At 54.5% G+C, this 19,018-nt stretch overlaps 6 protein-coding genes across 6 annotated transcripts; 2 read left to right on the forward strand and 4 right to left on the reverse strand.

Annotated features, from left to right (window-relative positions):
- Window positions 1–271: 271 nt before the first annotated feature.
- On the reverse strand, window positions 272–1,566 carry CMQ_3158 (ATP synthase gamma mitochondrial precursor; the record flags this gene model as incomplete). The annotated part of the gene is made up of 4 exons (XM_014317236.1): window positions 272–400; window positions 465–598; window positions 652–1,277; window positions 1,514–1,566. 4 exons carry the CDS (start codon window positions 1,564–1,566, stop codon window positions 272–274), a joined length of 942 nt encoding a protein of 313 aa, XP_014172711.1.
- Window positions 1,567–2,593: 1,027 nt separating this feature from the next.
- Window positions 2,594–5,533, forward strand: CMQ_3110 (topoisomerase 1; the record flags this gene model as incomplete). The annotated part of the gene is made up of 4 exons (XM_014317188.1): window positions 2,594–2,645; window positions 2,841–3,004; window positions 3,192–5,333; window positions 5,393–5,533. The coding sequence occupies 4 exons, from the start codon at window positions 2,594–2,596 to the stop codon at window positions 5,531–5,533; spliced, it is 2,499 nt and encodes an 832-aa protein (XP_014172663.1).
- A 1,601-nt stretch (window positions 5,534–7,134) lies between these two features.
- CMQ_2759 (glycoside hydrolase family 16) lies at window positions 7,135–8,326 on the reverse strand (the record flags this gene model as incomplete). Its single annotated transcript, XM_014316837.1, has 3 exons — window positions 7,135–7,208; window positions 7,275–8,174; window positions 8,236–8,326. 3 exons carry the CDS (start codon window positions 8,324–8,326, stop codon window positions 7,135–7,137), a joined length of 1,065 nt encoding a protein of 354 aa, XP_014172312.1.
- Window positions 8,327–11,736: 3,410 nt separating this feature from the next.
- CMQ_2578 (aromatic aminotransferase) lies at window positions 11,737–13,674 on the forward strand (the record flags this gene model as incomplete). The annotated part of the gene is made up of 2 exons (XM_014316656.1): window positions 11,737–13,362; window positions 13,420–13,674. 2 exons carry the CDS (start codon window positions 11,737–11,739, stop codon window positions 13,672–13,674), a joined length of 1,881 nt encoding a protein of 626 aa, XP_014172131.1.
- A 180-nt stretch (window positions 13,675–13,854) lies between these two features.
- Window positions 13,855–15,565, reverse strand: CMQ_2882 (cytochrome p450 alkane monooxygenase; the record flags this gene model as incomplete). Its single annotated transcript, XM_014316960.1, has 2 exons — window positions 13,855–14,812; window positions 14,871–15,565. The coding sequence occupies 2 exons, from the start codon at window positions 15,563–15,565 to the stop codon at window positions 13,855–13,857; spliced, it is 1,653 nt and encodes a 550-aa protein (XP_014172435.1).
- An 852-nt stretch (window positions 15,566–16,417) lies between these two features.
- Window positions 16,418–18,330, reverse strand: CMQ_3210 (beta-hexosaminidase beta chain precursor; the record flags this gene model as incomplete). The annotated part of the gene is made up of 2 exons (XM_014317288.1): window positions 16,418–18,049; window positions 18,181–18,330. The coding sequence occupies 2 exons, from the start codon at window positions 18,328–18,330 to the stop codon at window positions 16,418–16,420; spliced, it is 1,782 nt and encodes a 593-aa protein (XP_014172763.1).
- Between the last annotated feature and the right edge of the window lie 688 nt (window positions 18,331–19,018).

Raw genomic sequence — 19,018 nt, forward strand, 5'->3', positions numbered from 1 at the left:
TGCATTTGGATGGAGCATCCACTCTAATTATGCGAAGTATTGCACTTAGACATAAGAAAGTTGCTTTCCTCTTTTGGACTATACACGTGACTATCCTGTCCTCCTCTGCAAGACAGGAGAAAGCAAGTTAATCATACTGAAGACAGGTGGCGGTAGTAGAGTTCCTCTAGTTTCGGTTCAACAAGAGCGGTCAGTGAGGGATAGATATCGGCGATACGGAAAGCTAAATATCCCTAGGGGCAGCTCCAATCCCTTTTCCCTAAAATTTGTTTTACATATCCTCCGAGGCCGTGGCACCCGTAATGATCTCCACCAGCTCGCCCGTGATCACGGACTGGCGCGTACGGTTGAACAGGATCTGGTACCGGCTGATCATCTCACCGGCATTCTTGGAGGCGTTCTGTGCAATAGCGGTTAGCAGTGCTAAAGCGATGACAAGCACAGTCAGTACTAGGGACACTTACGTCCATAGCGTTGCGACGGGCAGACTGCTCGCAGGCGTGGCCCTCAGCAAGAGCCCAGAAGAGCGAGTTGGCCAGGGCATACTCCTGCAGGTTGGGCAGCGTGGAGTCGTCGACCTCGAAGACGGAGAAGTTGGCTGAAGCCGTGTCAGCGCAAAGTCATCCAAGAAGAGTGAGAGCAAAGATTTACGCGAGGCTGCGACAGCCTCCTCGGAGAAAGCCTCGATGGCCGTCGGCTCGTAGCTCTGGGCATTGACAAACTTGTTGTACAGGATCTTGACGGACGCATACTCGCCCGGCAGCTGAACAATCTGGTCTGCAATGGCCTGGGCCTCGGCAAACGACGGAATATCCTTGCCGACGCCGGCAAACGACAGCACCACATCCTTGTTGTTCGTCCGCTGCAGCTGCGCCTTGGACTTTTCGCCCAGCAGCACCAGGTCGTACGACGTCTGCGGCGCCGCGCCCGCCAGCGCCGCCTCCGCGAACAGCTTGCGCACCGTGCGCGATAGACCCGAGTGGATGCCGCCACACAGGCCCTTGTCCGAGCTGCACACGATCAGCAGCGTCTTCTTCGGCGCGCCCTCGCTCGCCTCGCTGGCCTCCAGCGGCTTCGTCTCGGCCGACTCAAACACCTCGTTCGACGTCTCGCCGTACTTGCGGCTCGCTAACATGGCACGCTGTGCCCGCGTCAGCTTCGTCGATGCCACGATCTTCATCGTCTTCGTGATCTTTTCGATGTTGCGGATCGACTTGAGACGACCCTCGATCTCTCGGAGCGTCGCATACGTCGCCAACGGCGTCGCCGTAAGAGACCTGTGGGCGTCAATCGTCAGCACTGTCTCCTTCTCCGTTTCCCCATTTACCCATGTCCCCGGTTCTTCCTCTCTTCCCTCTCTCCATCCATCGACAATCGCGGACCAGACGCACTCCGCTTTTCTCATCTCTCCCCCTTATTCATTTGCCCAAGTCCTCATTGTTTGCTCCCACCCCCCCTCCCCTACCCTCATCCGGCACCTATCCCCAAATAGGCCCTCCCCTGCTGCACGTACCGGGAAGCCGAAGCTCCAGCTCTGAGAGCTGGCCGTGCCGCTCTCGACAGCATTGCGAACGAAGTGGAAAGGTGGCGGAGAAAAAAATTGACGAGTGCCTCGGCTGGCAGTTAAAATCCTGGGTCAATTAGTCGCTCGTGGATGGCGGCCAACGGGATGTGAGTGGACGGGGTAAGAGAAAAGAGATGGTTGCGTTCTTTTTTCGGTTTTCAAAATTGGCACTGCGTTTTCTGTTTCCACTTCTCGCGCTTTTCCGGGAACTCTATGCCCGCCTGTCCGTTTTCGCCGGCTCTAACTCGTACACTTGCACCGCCACAGAGCGCCACACTCACTGTGCCCCGTAGTAAAATATACGGAGTACTCGTACTCGTACTCCGTATCTTACGAGTACTGATATGCCACGTGATGACAGCCACGGCAGGCTAGGACGGGTCGTGCCCCACTGTTTTACTATGGCCTTCTTTGGCGAAACCTAATAAGACGACCCAGTTTTCGGGAGGCTGGAATCTTACACAATCGCGCACTAGGTAACCCAGAGAGAACGCGCCGTAATAATGCGAAGCCTCAGGCGACCTCGTCCTCACTAAAACGCTAACAGAAATAGCCTCAGAAATTCTTTCTAATTCTTCTCCCCTCTCTCGTTCCCTCTCTCCCCTTCTCTCGACCGCATTCCACCGCCCACACCCCTTCTCTGCCCTCTTCTTTCCAATCCTAGCCTCTCGCATTACTGGTCCAGCTTATGCCACACTTAGTTTACCTTCGTTAGTGCTCACTGCTCTCTATCGCCACACAGACTTCTCTAACTGACACCCTCGATTTTTTCGCTCCTTCAGCCTCTTCAGCCTGTTCCTCACAACTCAGCACTGTCCGCTAGCCTTTTACGCCATCACTTATCCCTCTCACAAAAGTTCTTTTTTATTGTTCTATTTTGCGTCTGTGGCTAGCTAGTTGGCTCTTTGCGTTTTCTCAGTCGACCTCCCAGTATTCTGTCCTAGTTCTTCGCGCGTCTTGCGATTGGGATCTGAAGGTGTTGCATCTCAACAGCATCCACATTAAAGGATCACCTCCGGCCATTTCAGGATGTCAGATAGCTCGGATGATGACCGGCCTCTGGCAAGATCAAATGGACACGGTTAGTTCTTTAATTCAACTGCAATCCCTCTCATAGCTTTCTCACTCTTTTCGCACCGCGCCGATGACTTATCTCTTTCGCCATTCCATTTCGTCTCCCTTTTCTCTTCACTCGCCGCTCATCTTTTATCCTTATCCTCCGTTGTGGTCTATCTATCAGCGCCGAACGTTCTGACGCTCCAAATTCTTCTCTCAGGTTCCAACTCGACCCCGAACATGGCCGTCACCAATGTGACTTCTCGGAATGGTCCTGCCAACGGAGACCATGCCAACGGTATAGCCAAGCGGAAAGCCCGTATTTCTCTTGATACGAAAATAAGCTACAAAGACGAGTCCGACAGCGATGACAACGCTCCTCTGGTCAGCTGCCCTATAGTACCGCGAATGTCGCCTACTTGGCCAAGGCCTGTAGGTTAGCTGAGACAGTTGGTCAACTAACAGTTTTCATCAACAGGCAAAACGAAAAAAACCAAATCACGTTGAACTCGACAGCGAGGACGAACCAGTTTCTTCAAAAGCAAAACGAAAGCCTCTACCGTCCACACAGGACACGCCCATGCTCGACTCGGACGACGATAAGCCTCTTAGTGCTAAAGTCGCTAAGAGGGCCAGCACCGTGGTAGCGAGACCGAAACCCAAAGCATCTGCATCCTCGAAAAAAGCAAATGGCGTGAAGCTTAAGGAAGAATCAGACTCGGACACCCCCATAGCAAAGAAGAAGATTGTCAGCTCATCCAAGCCCGCGGTCAAGCCTGCAGCCAAGTCATCACGACCGCCAGCCAAGTCAGCCCCCACACCAAAGAAGGCTGTAGGTGCCAAGGGCCTAAAAAAAGAGGAAAGTGCCGACCTCGGTGACCAGGAGGCGGAAGGACAGGACTATCGTTGGTGGGACCAGCCAAAGAAGGAGGACGATAGCATCAAGTGGACCACGCTGGAGCACAACGGTGTTGTTTTTCCGCCTCCAAACCAGTCTCTGCCGAAACATGTACGCCTCTACTATGACGGTGCACCAGTCGAGCTCCACCCCGAAGCGGAGGAGGTTGCTACGTTCTTCGGCTCTATGCTTCACTTGACTGTCAACACGGAGAACCCGACGTTTCAAAAAAACTTCTTCGCCGACTTCCAAGAAGTAGTTGAGAAGACAGGCGGTGTAAAGCGGCTGGACGGGAGCAAAGTGGCACTGCGTGACTTCACCAAACTCGACTTCAAGCCCATGTTTGAGCACTTCAAGGGCTTGACCGAGGCCAAAAAAACACGATCCAAGGAAGAGAAGAAGGTGGAGAAGGACGAGAAGGCGAAGCTAGAAGCCCCATATCTCTACTGCAAGTGGGACGGGCGGAAAGAGAAAGTGGGCAACTTCCGTGTGGAGCCTCCGGGTCTGTTTCGTGGTCGTGGTGAGCATCCGAAGACGGGCCGGGTCAAGAAGCGGGTTGCTCCTGAGCAAGTGACAATTAACATCGGCAAAGACGCTGCCGTTCCGATGCCGCCCCCTGGACACAAGTGGAAGGCAGTGCAACACGACAATAAGGCGACATGGCTGGCTATGTGGCAGGAAAACATCAACGGATGCTACAAGTACGTCATGCTTGCGGCAAACAGTGCAATCAAAGGCCAAGCCGATCACAAAAAGTTCGAGAAAGCTCGCGAGCTGAAGAAGCACATCACCCGCATCCGTGCAGACTACACCCGAGAGCTAAAGAGCGAGGTTATGGCTGACCGCCAGCGTGCCACCGCCATGTATCTCATCGACCGATTCGCCCTGAGAGCGGGCAATGAGAAGGATACGGATAATGAAGCCGACACGGTCGGTTGCTGCTCTCTCAAGTATGAACACATCACACTGAGAGAGCCGAACACAGTGATCTTCGATTTCTTGGGAAAGGACAGTATACCGTATTACGACGAGGTGACTGTGGACCGGCAGGTTTTCAAAAATCTCAAAATGTTTAAGAAGCCTCCCAAAGAGGATGGCGACGACATCTTCGACCGACTAAACACCTCACAATTAAACAAGCACTTGTCAAGCTACATGCAGGGCTTGACGGCGAAGGTGTTCCGTACCTACAACGCCTCATATACCATGTCAAAATTGCTCCAGGAGCTGCCGGTGACTAGCCTGTCGATCGCAGAGAAGGTCAAGCTATATAACGACTGCAACCGGAAGGTGGCTATTCTCTGTAATCACAAGAGGACAGTAGGCGCAAGCCATGAAGCACAGATGGAGAAGATTGGCGACCGCATAAAAGGCCTCAAGTATCAGAAGTGGCGGACGAAGATGATGATTTTAGATGTCGATTCCAAGCAGAAGAAGAAAAGGGGGGCCGAGTACTTTGAACTGGACTCAGACATCAGCGACGAATGGGTTCTCGCACACCAAGCATTTCTCGTCGAGGAGCAGCGTATTAAGATCACCAAAAAGTTCGAGAAGGACAATGAAAAGCGGGTGGCCGAGGGCGACAAACCGCTACCGGAGAAGGATCTCAAGGAGCGGTTGAAGGCTCTGGGCGAACTGGAGGCCAAGTTCAAGAAGGAGAATCGGACCAAGAAAGTTGAGGCCGAGGGAAAGTCCGCTTCTGTGGAGAAGCTGGAAGCCGCTGCTCAGAAGATTGACGAGCGTATCCACAACATGGAGTTGCAGGCCGCCGACAAAGATGGAAATAAAGAAGTTGCTCTGAGCACGTCGAAGATCGTAAGTCTATACTCTCTGAAGCTCTTGTTGGCCTGCATTACTAACACCAAGTTATACAGAATTACATTGATCCTCGTCTCACTGTCGTATTTTCCAAAAAGTTCGATGTTCCCATCGAAAAGTTCTTTTCCAAGACGCTCCGGGAAAAGTTCAACTGGGCCATTCATTCCGTTGGCGACGACTCGACCTGGGAATTCTAAAAAGGCTTCCAGACGGCAATTCCTAGGTCGCCTTGCTTAGATTTGCGTTCGATACAGAGACAAAACTCGTTTTTAGACGCGCACTTTCGAAGCTTCCCCTCATCGTCGCTTTTCAAATTGCCACTGGAAATTTACTCTGGTTTTCATTTGCATTTATCGTTAGCACTTGCTGGGCTTCAAGGTAGGCCTTTTTAAGAAAACTCCCGCCACATTCCTGTTTTAATGCGTCATTGATGTTTTGCTTTCTTGATTTTATTTCGGGCCTGTGTTGAGGGCCGCACTCTCACAACTGCAAACCAAGGCAACAGAAGGCATGCTGGGAGTCGGTGGGAATATATAGGACATCGTTGCGCTTGGCTAAATTCTAGCAAAGAGAGGCTGCACAAGCGGCGAGCGGACTGGAGTGACACCCGGACGAGCTCTGAAAGTGGGGCTTGAAGAGAGTTGGAGTTGAACATGACGAGAGACAAGAGAAAATGAGAAAATGGATATCAATCAAAGTCGTTGTACCGCTTGTGAGTTCACAGACGGAATAATATTAGTCAGCGGTTCTGCCCAACAGGCGGCCGCTATTGGTACAGACCTGTACGGAGTACTCCGTATTACACCATAGATTCCATGGTATAACGCCAAGTGTTGCATAAGCTAAAAAAAATGGCGGCAGCCGCGGCCGCGCAGGAAGCAAAGGCATCACAAGATGCAGAGGTAGCGGCCCGTATAATTGCGTATCTAGAGCCCGCCAGCTGGCAAGACAAAATTAGACAGGCTAGGGCGGGCATGCGCAGGTTGATACAACCGCATAAGGCGCTACTATAGCCGAAACCCAAGATTTAAAGGATAGGGATAGGCAGGAGAGGCGGCAGTAGATTCGTATAACTATGTAGGAGGCCAGACGGGCTACCAGAGTAGGCCACCGTGGAAAAACTACTTTTGTAAGATACTCCGTACTTCGTGAGATACAGTAACTTGCTGCAATACCTATTTTCTTCTAGTGCATTTCGCCATGAGGTTTTCTTTTACAAGACACTTTTGAAACCGTGTTATCTACAGTGTACTCCGTACAGATCCAGTTTATCTTACCTGTTTTTTGCCACCACACTGGCACAGAGACTGGCCCAGTGACTGGCCCAGTGACTGGCATAGAGACTGGCATAGAGAAGACTGGCAAAAACTGTTTGATGGAATATTCTTGCTTTAAAAAGACATTTTCGGTCATGTAATGGCAAGAAAAAAAAGGGCGAATTTAAGGGATGTTGCACTACGGAGTACATATTTCGCAATGCCTTGTTTATACTCCGTACACTCGAAACGTCCACTATCATGATATCATCGTCTATGGGTATTTATCTGGCGGGGTCGTAGCCCGTTTCTATATAATTTCGTTGGGATCCGCAAAACGCCAAAGCCATGCCAAACGAACAATTAAACGCCAACACAGTCAAAGCCAGAATGAGTCGGTCTCCTCCGAACAACCGGTTTCGTCGAGCGGAAGACCCCATCTATATGAAAACCCGCAGTTTTCAGCGCCGTGCCATGTTTCGGAAGAGGCATCGTTAGCCAAAAGATAAGATAATGGCAAATAGTTACACCTAACGCTCTCATCACCAGATGAAGGCTGCGCCGAGCAGAAGACTCGCGCAGATCTGCACGGCGAGGATTGCAAGGTGTGGTGGTCCTGCAAATAAAGTGTTAGCAAATCAGTACCAACAGAAAGGCGGGTTAAGAAAGGCAGAGTACATACGGATCAAGTTGGAAGCGGCCGGTACGATTTTGCCGCTGGGCGTCATGACCCAGCCGCTTGGAATGGTCTCAGCAGAGGCAGTAGCCGTAAAAGCACCAATACCACCAACAGGAATGGTGGGTGACAGCGTAGAGGAACCGACGGCAGCAGTAGCCGTGGCCGTGTTTGCACTGCCCGAGTTAACGCCGACCTCGCCGCCAACGGCGACGATGGACTGCCAATCGCCGCTCTGGTTGCTGTACTGGTATTCGGTGCCGGTCGAGTAGTCCGTGATGGCGATGCTCCGGACGATCATGGAGAAGGGCCCATCAGAAAAGTCGGTGGGACCGCGAGCCCAAGAGACAGTGCCCTCGGAGTTGGTCGCTGTATCGCCACCAGCCCAGGCGCCAAACTTCACCTGCATCGGGGTCTGCGGATACTGGCCCGTGTCGGCGTCGGCATGCAGCAGCGTACGCACAACTGTGCCGGAGACAGACCACTCGATGCGGTCGGCCGTCCAGTCGATGTCGTAGGTGATGAACTCGCCCTGGTTGTTGGCGGCAGCGTCAAACTGGCCGCGGTTGTAGGTGATGGTCTCGCCCTTGCCAAAGTAGTTTGTCTGCACCTCAGTCGTGTCGGTGCCAAGCCACTCCATGTCGATCTCATCGAGGTCGTCGGACTGCAGCACCAGCGAACTGACGATGCCAGCACCAGGCGCCGACTTCATGACAAATTGGACGTGGCCAAACATGATGTAGAAGACGCTGTTGAGCTGAGGGGCGTCGCCAGATTTGGTGATGGTAAAGGTCACCCCGTCGGAGCCGTAAGTCGGCGAGCCGTTGGCGGTGAAGGAGTTGACGCTGCCCTGGCTGAAGTCGACTTTAATAGACGTGCCGAGGGCCTTGTCAGCGGAGCAGCCGGCTAGGCAGAGCGGGCGTGTCAGTTCTTGTCTGCATTCCAGAGAGCTTGCGTCCTTGCTTACTGCTTTCTAAGGGGTTGCATGATGCTGCTGCGACTGTGGTTTGGAGGGCCACAAGAGCTGCCGCCAATTTGAACTGCTGGATTAAGTGCATTGTGCGTCTGGGCTTGCAGGCAGGGAGGAAGGAAAAGAATATGCAAGGCGATTTCCCAATCCCGAGATCGTGGCGCTGGGAGAGAAAAGAAGGTGGTACGACGCGCTCAAAGAATTGAGGGTCTTGGCAACGGGTAGACTTGAACAATCTGAACAATGGACGGAAAAGAGACAATGAAAGGTCAAGCAGCACTATTGTGGCTCCCCGGGAAATAAATAAAGAGCATGAACTCTGAGAGTCCTTTTTGGCCGATACGAAAAAAACGGACCCGCCAATGATAGCATACATACTCCTACTCCCAATTACTTTTCTTACGTCCTTCGCCCAATCCCGTCCTTCCAGTGCAGTTTGTAGGGGAGAAAGTCCGAGAACGTGGAGACTACAATCAGAGGAAAAAGCGCAGTTGGCAGGGGTCTGCCTTTGTCACAGCTATCGTCTTCCGACTTTTGCAGCTCACCTCTTTTTTATCGCGAGGCTGGGAGGTAGCTTGTCAGGATATTTGCAAATAGCGGGCGTTAGTGGCTCTGTTAGCTGTGAGGTCGCCCCTGACTACGGATAAGTCCGTCTCGCATTGGCTGGTTGCAAGCTCCACCATTATCCCCCACCAGGCCAGCGGTCTACGACGTACGTCGTATAGTACTCAAGTGGCTGGGATTCGAAAGCGGGGCACACGAGGTTGGGGAAAGTGCGAATGTCGACGACACGCAATGGCAACCACGCAAAGCTGAGTATGAGTACGGGTACTCCGTACTTCGTATGATCTCTTGGTTAGAGTCATCCTAGCTTTGAGCTTGGTAGCTCTTGAGCCGTGTGATTTTCAACTCTTGGCTACTTTGACAAACTAAAGAGATGCCCATATTCTGTCTGTCTACTAACATCAAACTGCCTATGCAGCCAGGTACCCCCAGGCCCAGTGAAGAACATAGCTTGACAGCATTACAGAACAGACGGCCCACGGTGTATATGTTAACAAAGTGACTGCTTTCTTTGCTCCTGTAACAAAGCCAAACAGAGCCACTACGCCGGCGGCCATGGTAGTTATCAACAACTGTATTTCATTGTTTCTCCCCCCTCTTCGTTGTATAAACGAAGAGGCAGCGCATCCAAGCAAGAGACTGAAAGTAAACGCAACATTCGGCGATGGCTGCTCGAGAAACTCAAGCGTGAGTATATGACCATTTTGAATTGTCTGCGCAGCATCACGTCCTGTCAGTCTGCGCCTACAAAGGGGTTGGCGGCGTCCAACTCGCCATGTGCTAGAGACAAGGCTGCTGCTGACCTTGCGTTCATGATGTGAGAGCACAAAGGCTGATAGTGTTGCTGCAAACAACTCTGCAAGACACAATGGGGGAGTGTGATGTCGTGTGGAGGCTGCTGCTTTATTTTGCATCGCAGTGTTTGCAATCTTTATAGGAAAGTCGCCGCATAAACCAGATCTTCAAGACTTGAGGCTGAGGGAAACCCGAGAATAGGAATTCTGGGCTTATTATGAAAAAACATACTTCATCTTGCGAAGCCCAACGTCATCCTTCTCACAAGGCGCAGGTGCGGACTTGGATGATTAAGCTAGGCAGCCTCGGACGCCTTTTCGGGCACCCATACATACACCGACGACCCGGCATCCCTCCCCTCAGTTCAATTGGTGCCGGCCTGACCGAAGTATGAGCACTCTGATTTCATATGAAGGCGGATGATGATCAACTAGTCGCTAATTCGGGCATCAATGTCACATTGTGTTTTGGGGCGTCGAAACCTCTAATAGTTCACAATCCCCCGATTCATATTCTGAGGCCTTCCAACTTTTGTTTCTCGCTTGCCATCTCCGTATTTCAACGTTGCAGTCCTGAAAAGTCATGTCTTTTGCACAAGAATATCAACGTCAAATCGAGCGGGAGCACCCTCGGCTTCTTGCTCTGGCCAAACAGCTCTCTCCCGGGCTAATGTTTGGTAGCTCCATTTTTGCTGCCTCACAGCCTGGTTTTATACCTTGTTTCGTGTAAGTGTCTTACCATAAAGCTGATGTTTTCATTTCTCGGCCAGAATGCCCATCTGTTTTTTGGATTTTTGTGTCTTTTGTTCGTGCATGCCCGATCTCCCCCTTCCCCTGGGTCCTTGTAAGCTGACCGGGTTGTCCAGGCACGTCGTATTTGCGTTGTCGTTCGCCACATATCACTTAGCTTATTTCGAGGCATTTATTTCGTGAGTCGAAGTTTCGTTGCCACTACTGTGCCTTGTGCAGTCTAGGTCTGACCAACGTCCTTAGGATGGCGACCCTGCTTCCCGCAATATACGTGATTGTTATTCTCTTCTTCACCACTGACCCACTTCGGATACTGAGTCTGGAAGGGAGATCCTTCTTGCTGGTATCTCTATCCATCCTGCCCTTCTACACCGTGATTCTATGGGAGAAAAACCGTTGTGACCGCTCCAGTGGACAGTACACCCGGACGGATGAGGAGACACGATTAGCCTTCGGCCCATCGTTCCATCGCACGGAGCATACTGCATCATCCAGACAATCGGATATCTCCCTCTCGCTGGATGGAGCGATTCCCGACCGAGGACTATGGAATGCGGAGCAATGGTGTCCCCTTTTACCCTGGAAGTTCAACAGCGTTGAAGACATTGATCACAAGTCGCATGGAAGTACAGACTACAGTTCGTGAGCTGTGTTCTATTTGTGAAGGAGAGATCCGGATATATGAAAAACACTCCGGCAGTCAGATGTGACGATATCGAATGCGAACCGCTTGTGAAGCCAGTGCGGGGAAAATATGCACGCAAATCTGCTGTTTCAAGTTTACACAGGCTTTATACCAACGGCCACGAAACAATAACTCTGAACTCCCCAGTTATGCCAGTCGGTTTTGACACCATGGGATTTTAAGGACTTAGTTTTGCTTTGGGCTTGAAACGTTGCTTTGGAGACGTTCTAAAACGTATTGCACTCCACCAGACTACATCTACCAGTGAGAAATACAGGACCCAGCCCGGATTTTAGGATGGGGAGTACAGAGTACACGACCGATCAGCAGATTGAAAGAAGACCTCTGAACCCAGCACAACACATAAAAAAGAACGGAACAGCTTTCTTACAAAAGACAGCGAGGTCGCTGCACAACGTATTATAACGGGCGCAATCAATATTAACACTTATTTTGACACGTGTATGTATCTTGATTGGGGTTATCAGCGGCTATACACGGACAATGTGGCACCCCGCAAACATCCATGCCAATACGAAGGACCGTCTCCACGATCCGGTTACGGAGTGCTGTTTCCTTTCAGTGCTCGCTCCTTCCTCTTTTAGCTGGATGCTTCTCACATAAGCACACATCTCTGTACCAACCACTAACTCTCAGCAATTTTTTTTCCGTTTTTGGCCACCAAGAAGCGTTGCCAACATCATCATGGCACAGCCTGCAGCGGCCAGGACTTTGTCCCGGACGGTTCTGCCCCGGCCTGTGGTGCCTGTCACCGCTCGTTCAATGTCCACCTTGCCAAGACTTTACCGAGCACGCACAGGATTGCGTCCGCGAGTCCCTTTATGCAACAGGTTCGAGCTCGGTCGGTGCCGTGGGTTCCACAGCAGTTTGAGCTGCCAGTCTGCAGAAGGCGAGTTGGTGACCGAGGCAGCCACAGGGGAGACTGGGACGAGCAGCAATACAGCCTCGAAGCCGCCGGCGCCACGCAGGATCACGATCGAGGACATATATGCTCGGCGGAAGCGAGACGGGCGGCTTGTGGCCGGCACGGCAGCAGCAGCCGACATCGACTCGTTCAAGACGGCGTCAGACTGGCAGCTGCTGCCCAAGGCGCGGCGGTGGGACCACCTGCTAAGCTCGGAGAGCAGGGCGCGTGGGCCATGTGTGTTGAAACAGGCGGCGCAACACCTCAAGAAGCCGGGCATGATTTCACTGGGAGGCGGTCTGCCAACGCCGGAGCACTTCCCCATCCAGTCACTAAGCCTGCGGGTGCCTACGGGACCGACTGACTTCTCCGAGACCGCGGCAGGGTCTGAAGATGGCGGGGCGACGGTGACGATGGGCAAGTACGACGCGTCGTTGCGTGCAGGCAGTGGCGGAGAACCAGCAGCAGAGTACGACCTGTCGGTCGCGCTTAACTACGGACAGGCGGCCGGATCGCCACAGATGCTGCGGGGGGTGACAGAGCACACGGAGCTCGTCTGCCGGCCACCGTACGCGGACTGGCGCACGACATTGACAGTGGGCAGCACGGGAGCACTGGAGCAGGCACTACGCATCTTTTGCGAGCGTGAGCGCGGCGACACGCTGCTGACGGAGGTGTACAGCTTCGCAACGGCGCTGGAGACGGCGTGGCCGCTGGGCATCCACGTGCAGGGCGTGGACATTGACGGCGAGGGCATGCGGCCGGACAGCCTGGACGCCCTGCTGTCCGGCTGGGACGTGCAGGCCCGAGGTGGACGGCGCAAGCCACATCTGCTGTACACGGTGCCCAGCGGGCAGAACCCGACAGGCACGACGCAGAGCCTGGAGCGACGACAGGCGCTGTACGACGTGTGCAGGCGACACGACGTGTTCATCCTCGAGGACGAGCCGTACTACTTCCTGCAGATGCCACCGTATGTGCGCAGCCGGGACGCTGCAGCGGCTCCGGGGCCGGGTGACGGGCAGACACCGCCGTCTGCCGAGGCGTTCCTGCAGTCGCTCATCCCGACCATGGTGAGCCTCGACGTCGACGGCCGGGTGATGCGCTTGGATTCGTTTTCCAAGGTGCTCGTGCCGGGCTCGCGCATGGGATGGGTCACAGCGTCGGAGCAGGTTGTCGAGCGGTATGTGCGGCACAGCGAGGTGTGCAGCCAGGGTGCAGCGGGCATCTCGCAGGCGGTTCTCTACCAGCTGCTAGAGACGACCTGGGGCCACGCCGGATATCTGAACTGGCTAGCCCACCTGCAGCGGTCGTACACACGTCGCCGCAACGTCATGCTGGACGCGTGCGAGGACTACCTGCCGACGGGCATCGTCACGTGGAAAGTGCCGGTTGCCGGCATGTTTGTGAGTTCAGAGTGTTCCCCGTTGTGTCTGACGACTTGTCTGACTTTGTCTGCACAGCACTGGCTCAAGGTCGACCACACGCAGCATCCAGACCACGGACGGCGGGACGCGCTCGAGCTGGAGGACGAGATCTTCAAGCTCTGCATCGACAAGGGTGTCCTGGTTGCTCGGGGATCGTGGTTTTCAGCCGAGCCTGACAAGCCGCAGACGGGACTGTTCTTCCGCACGACATTCGCTGCAGCCCCGCCGGATGCGATAGTAGAGGCCATCCGCCGGTTCGGCGAGGCCGTCAAGCGGAGCTTCCGGCTCTGAGGCGATAGCACAGCACATGTACAGAGGTTGATCATCAGGCCACATTTGATAACAGCATTAACGATCAGACTAATATTAAGCCGACAAAGCATAAATTCGAGACCAAATCGATGTGAGCAAATGCAGAACAAAGCACGGTATAACGCCTACCCGTGATCAAGTTTGCCACCCTCCCTCTGTTCACGCCTTTGCAGCCTCGAAAAAGGCCACGTGCACACCGTCGCCGGGCTGCAGAACAATGTCGGCCTTGAGCGTGGGATGCCCGCCGTCAATAGGACCCATGTGGCTGACGATACGCTCGAACTTTTGGAGTAAGCGGACCAGCACGTAGCCCATCTCGGTGAGGGCAAACTGCTGGCCGATGCAGATGCGCGGGCCACCGTTGAAGGGAATGTAGTGCCAGGGCTTGGGCTGCCAGTGGTCCCAGCGCTCAGGGCAGAAAGTGCCGGGGCCGCGTAAGGAGGCTTTGTGACCTTGGGTTTCCGGGTAGAGGTCGCCGCGACGTTGCATCGTCAGGGTGGAATAGCCGATTGGAGTGTCTTTGAGAATGGAAACGGGCAAAGAGCCGTCAGGCCCGCCACCACGCGGAAGGGTCGTGTCGTGCAGGGCGAGGCGGACGTTGTAGGGCACGGCCGGATACATGCGCAGGATCTCGTTGAGAACGTGCTGGAGGTAACGCATGGATTTGAGGTCGGCATAGGTCGGAAGACGGCAACTGGTGCCCTGGGCGCCCTCTACGCCAACGACTTCGGCAATTTCGGCACGCAGTCGCTGGACGCATTCCGGGTGGCGGGCCAGCTCGTAGATGCCCCAAGACAAAGTGCCGGCAGTGGTATCGCGGCCGGCCAGCAGGACTGCGATGAGCTGGTCGCGCAGGACCTTGCGGTCGCGGGTGAAGCGGGCGAGTTCGTGCAGGAAGGTGTAGCGGCCAGCGGCTCCGGTGGTGGACTTCTCGAGCTCCTCGACCGGCAGGCACAGGGCCCGCTCAATGAAGAGGTCGAGAAACTTGTCCATCACCTTGAGGCCGCGACGGTAGGCAAAGCGAGGGACGAAGATATTGGCCGGGCCAGTGCGACTGATCATGCTCTGCATGTGCTGAACCTCGTTGAAGGCCTCAGCAAACTCTTGGCGGGGGATCCTGGACGCGTTAGAGAACAGAACAGGACATAACAGGACAGAACACAAAGAGAGCATACGTCAGACTTTGAATATCTGTGCCGAGCAGAAAGTCGGTGGCCACGTCGAGGGTGAAGCGGAAGAAGAGATCGCTCATCTCGAGCACACGGCCGCTGGAAGATACCGGTCCTGAAGCAGGGCTCTGGAGGGCAGCAGCAGTCGCAGCTGCGTCGCCGCCGACGGACATGGCGATGAACAGAGTCTGCAGATGGGACTCGAAGATTTGCAAGTCAGACACGCGATCCTTGACGAACTGCGGCCGGATCAGCTGGCGGCTGGCGTGCCAGCGGGCACCGTCGGTGGTGAAGATACTGTCACCAAGAAACTCTTTCCACTCGCGGTGGAAGGGCTCGCCTTTGCCATAGTCACCAAACTGAGTGGCCAACAAGGCCTTGATGTTCTCGGGATCGTCTGTGAAGATGATGCGCCTGCCGAGTACGCGAAACTCGGCCGTGTGCAGGCCGGTGGACCGGAAGATGTTCTCCCACAGCTCGCGGTTCTGGTGGTAAACGACCGCCAGCACGGCCCTGTAGGCGAGATCGAGACCCCAGGGCCATTTCCCACGATACATTGCTGTGCGGGCACCGCCCGTACGATGCAGCCGCCGCCGTTCTATCTGGCGGCGTACGACATGGACGACGGTGTAGCCGCCAATGGCCCAAAGCAACACGGCGAACCAGGACAGCTGGCTCCAGGAGTCATCGAGCAGACCCATGATGTTGCGACGGTGCTTTAAACAGCGAAAATGGTGATAATAGATGAGGAGGTTGTGATGTTGGGGGATGTTCAGACGCTGCGGAACATCACCGCTACATCGAAGCAGAAAGATGAAGTAGATGGAAGTCGGGGAGATCCTGATCAAGGCAGGCCGGACGCAAGCCAGCTTTTAAACAAACGGCTTGTGTGTCGATCCTGCTTTGTAACGCTGTCTGAGGAAGGAGAGATCGACTAGCACACACAAGCTTTCCTGCAAAGTGAACATGCGGACAGCACCGGCTTGCTCTTGCCAAACCGCATCTGTCCCTCTAATTTGTCCGTGTACGGCATTTTCCCTTACACAGCAGCACACCTGAGTTGTACCGGGTCGGATGTTGGACAGCTTGTACCGCCAGCCAAACCCTTTGGACGAAGTGATATGTAGCGATGCAGGTATGCGATATCAGCGGCGATCTGCCAAGTCGAGCGGGGAACCGACTGGCCCGTAAACGGCCCAGAGCACTCTAAATCACCCTAAAAAGGCCGCCGAGGCATCCGCCCACTTCGGAACTTGCGGGGAAATGCGCTAAAAGAAAGAAATTCGCAGATCTGCACAGCATAAACGGACATGTGAAGCCGGGTTGGCCTATGATGCGCATACTTGACGCCTTGCGCGCATCCAACATGCCGCGGAACATATCCGATCCGGAACTGTTCCGGCCGTCACCGTCACTGTCACCGTCACCATCGTCATCAACAACATCATGGCTCATATTGGCTATATTTGCGACGTGTAACACAGCATACTTATCAGGCCCGCACAAGCACGTGACTACTCACATGTCCCCGCCTCTTCGTTTGCTCCGACCTATTAGTATCCCGGTCCTGTTGGCTGCGAGCACTCGGTCGAGTTGTTTGCCTGTGTGCACCACACCATCTGCACCGGTTCTGCCATAACGCCATGGGCTACCATGCGCTCACGCCACTCGGCCAGCCGTGGCGTCACCGTCAGCTGGCTGCGGTTCTGCCCTGTCGCCGGATCCGTGTTGCCCGACCACAGCGCCTCTGCAGCGGCGCTTCCCCGTGGCCATAGCAGCCCGTCCAGGTTCGTTCCGTCAGCCGCCTCGCTCCACACCGCCACTTCGCCGCCTGCCACCAGCGCCGCCTCCTCCGCCGTCAGCCCGGCTGACGTCACCGGGTCGTACGAGTACACCAGCCGCCAGTTTTTGTGCGGACTGCACCAGTCGCCAAATGGGTAGCCGGCCGCGTACGCCAACCCGTTGTCCCAGTTCAGCCACTGTCCACGCCCGCAGTCGAGATAATAGAAGTTGTAGTTGCTGTCCACCACCTGCAGTCCGCGGCCGGTCATTTCCTTGATCGAGCTGGCACCCAGCCACGTCTGCACCCCCGTGTCCTTACCCACCGTCACATTCCAGGTCAACGGGATCTCCTCCCACACAATCGGCACAAGGCCTTCTGCCCGTACCCGTTTGTGGTTGGCGTCGATGAAGCGCTGGAGAAGCGGCTGCAGCACCGCCTTCGAATCCGTTCCCACGCCCGGGTCGAGCCGTGAGTCGTTGGCGTTGAGCTCGTCGCCACCCGTATGGAAGTACGCCGAGTACGGCGCTACACGTGGCAGTACGTCGTCGAGAAGCTTTTCCACAAATGCATCTACCGCCGTGTCGTTGAGCTTGAACGCCCCACATGGAGGCTCTGCGCACCACCAGAAGTAGGGAAACGCGTCGTACGCCACAATCAGCTCGGGGTGTGACAATGCCAGCGAGCCGATGTGGCCCGGCATGTCGATCTCCACCACCAAGTCCACGCCACGCGCTACTGCGTACCGCTGCAGAGCTTTCAGGTCATCCGATGTGTACGTCAGGTCAGACCGGTATGCCCCCTTCGCTGCTATTTCTGGCATTGTCGGGATCTCCAGCGGCCAGGACTGCGAGTCCGTCATGTGCAGGTGCAGCCGGTTCATCTTGTTCCAGGCCACCGCGTCGATTGTCCGGTAGATGTGGGTCAGTTCGTACCAGTTGCGTGCCACGTCTAGCATCACTCCTCGGTGCTTATACTTGGGCGCATCCTTGATCACAACTGGTGCCAGCGGCGTGTACCACGCCGTGCCCGACGTGTGCGCATAAAAAAGCTGCTCAAACGTCGCCAGACCCCGCAGAACGCCAACCGATGTCGTGGCCGTCAAGCTGGCCACCCCGTCCACGCTGACTGTCAGGCCGTACGACTCATCCACCGTGCCAGCCTTGGCCTTTGTCGTGTTGGTCGTGTCCAGGGTCGTCTGCTTGATAACTAGCGAGTGTACCGACGCCAGACTGCTGCTCGTTTTCAAATCGGGCTCGAAGCTAGAGAGGCTGTTCTTGGGGTGCAGCTTCCACGGAACGAGACCGGTTTGGAAGATTGCGTCAAGCGCCCGCGAGACACCACCCTGTACTATGTTTTCGCTGTTCTGGATGTCGGATGCCTCGTATCCATGCGTGTATGTGAGCTGTTATAGTGAGAAAAAGAATTAGGATCAGCAGAATTAGAACACCAATTGTTTGAGGATTCGCCTATGTCACCGCCTGCCACTGAGCAGGACGGCGGCCACGGGGAGCCAGAGAAAAGAACCCAGCATACAGATACACCATTGTAGGTGACAGCAATGTTCTCATTGATCAAGAGCGTCGTGTCGCCCGTGCTGATGTTCTGCGGAATCGGCCACACCGCGGCAACAGGATTGGCGACTACCAACGCGAAGGATAGTACAGTCTTTGTTATTAACAGCATGGCGTATGTCTCGGATGACAGATGGTTATTATGATGTCGTGGGTAAGAAAAGAGAGCGATACAAGCTGTAGCGCTACAGTCAAGCAGAATGTGTTGCTGGAGGTGAGGTGGATGGAAAAGGCGGCGAGGAAGATATAGAAAACAAATATGGGTATCAGAGCGGGTGCAACGACTCGTGTCCTCGCTTGTCCTGAAGCAGCCCGTCACAAGAAACGAAATCGAAGAATGGAGAAGACGTGGAGCTGGGGACGTCAAGGGAGAGGCAGGATGGAGACAATGAAGCTAAACGATACGAGGCAGGAATAAGCGAGAATAAGAAAGAAAGATCCCGGTATCTAACTGAACGGATGTATGACGTTAAACCAGGGTATTTGGTGGTATCGCTGCAGGGTCCCGTCTGAAGGAGGAAGCCTCGCGTATTGCTTCTAGATGTTCGGGTTCGCACTGACACTCTCTTCGTCCCTGCGCAAAGTTACGTCAAGCTGAGGTTGGTTGTTACTGCATGTGGACGGACTTTTCGTGCAGGTATCAGACTCCGTAGATCGGGCAATGAGTACAGACCGAAATGCGAGACCAAATCCACTGCAAGGCCAGAGAGGGGGGCAAACGCGTTTTTCTATACTCCTTTCCTCGTACTCGGTACGCTACCTGCACCCGAGCTGCTCTGAAAAACGTATGTTGCGTTGGC

Source organism: Grosmannia clavigera (genome assembly GCF_000143105.1).
Source record: "Grosmannia clavigera kw1407 unplaced genomic scaffold GCSC_144, whole genome shotgun sequence".
Classification (NCBI taxonomy): domain Eukaryota; kingdom Fungi; phylum Ascomycota; class Sordariomycetes; order Ophiostomatales; family Ophiostomataceae; genus Leptographium; species Leptographium clavigerum.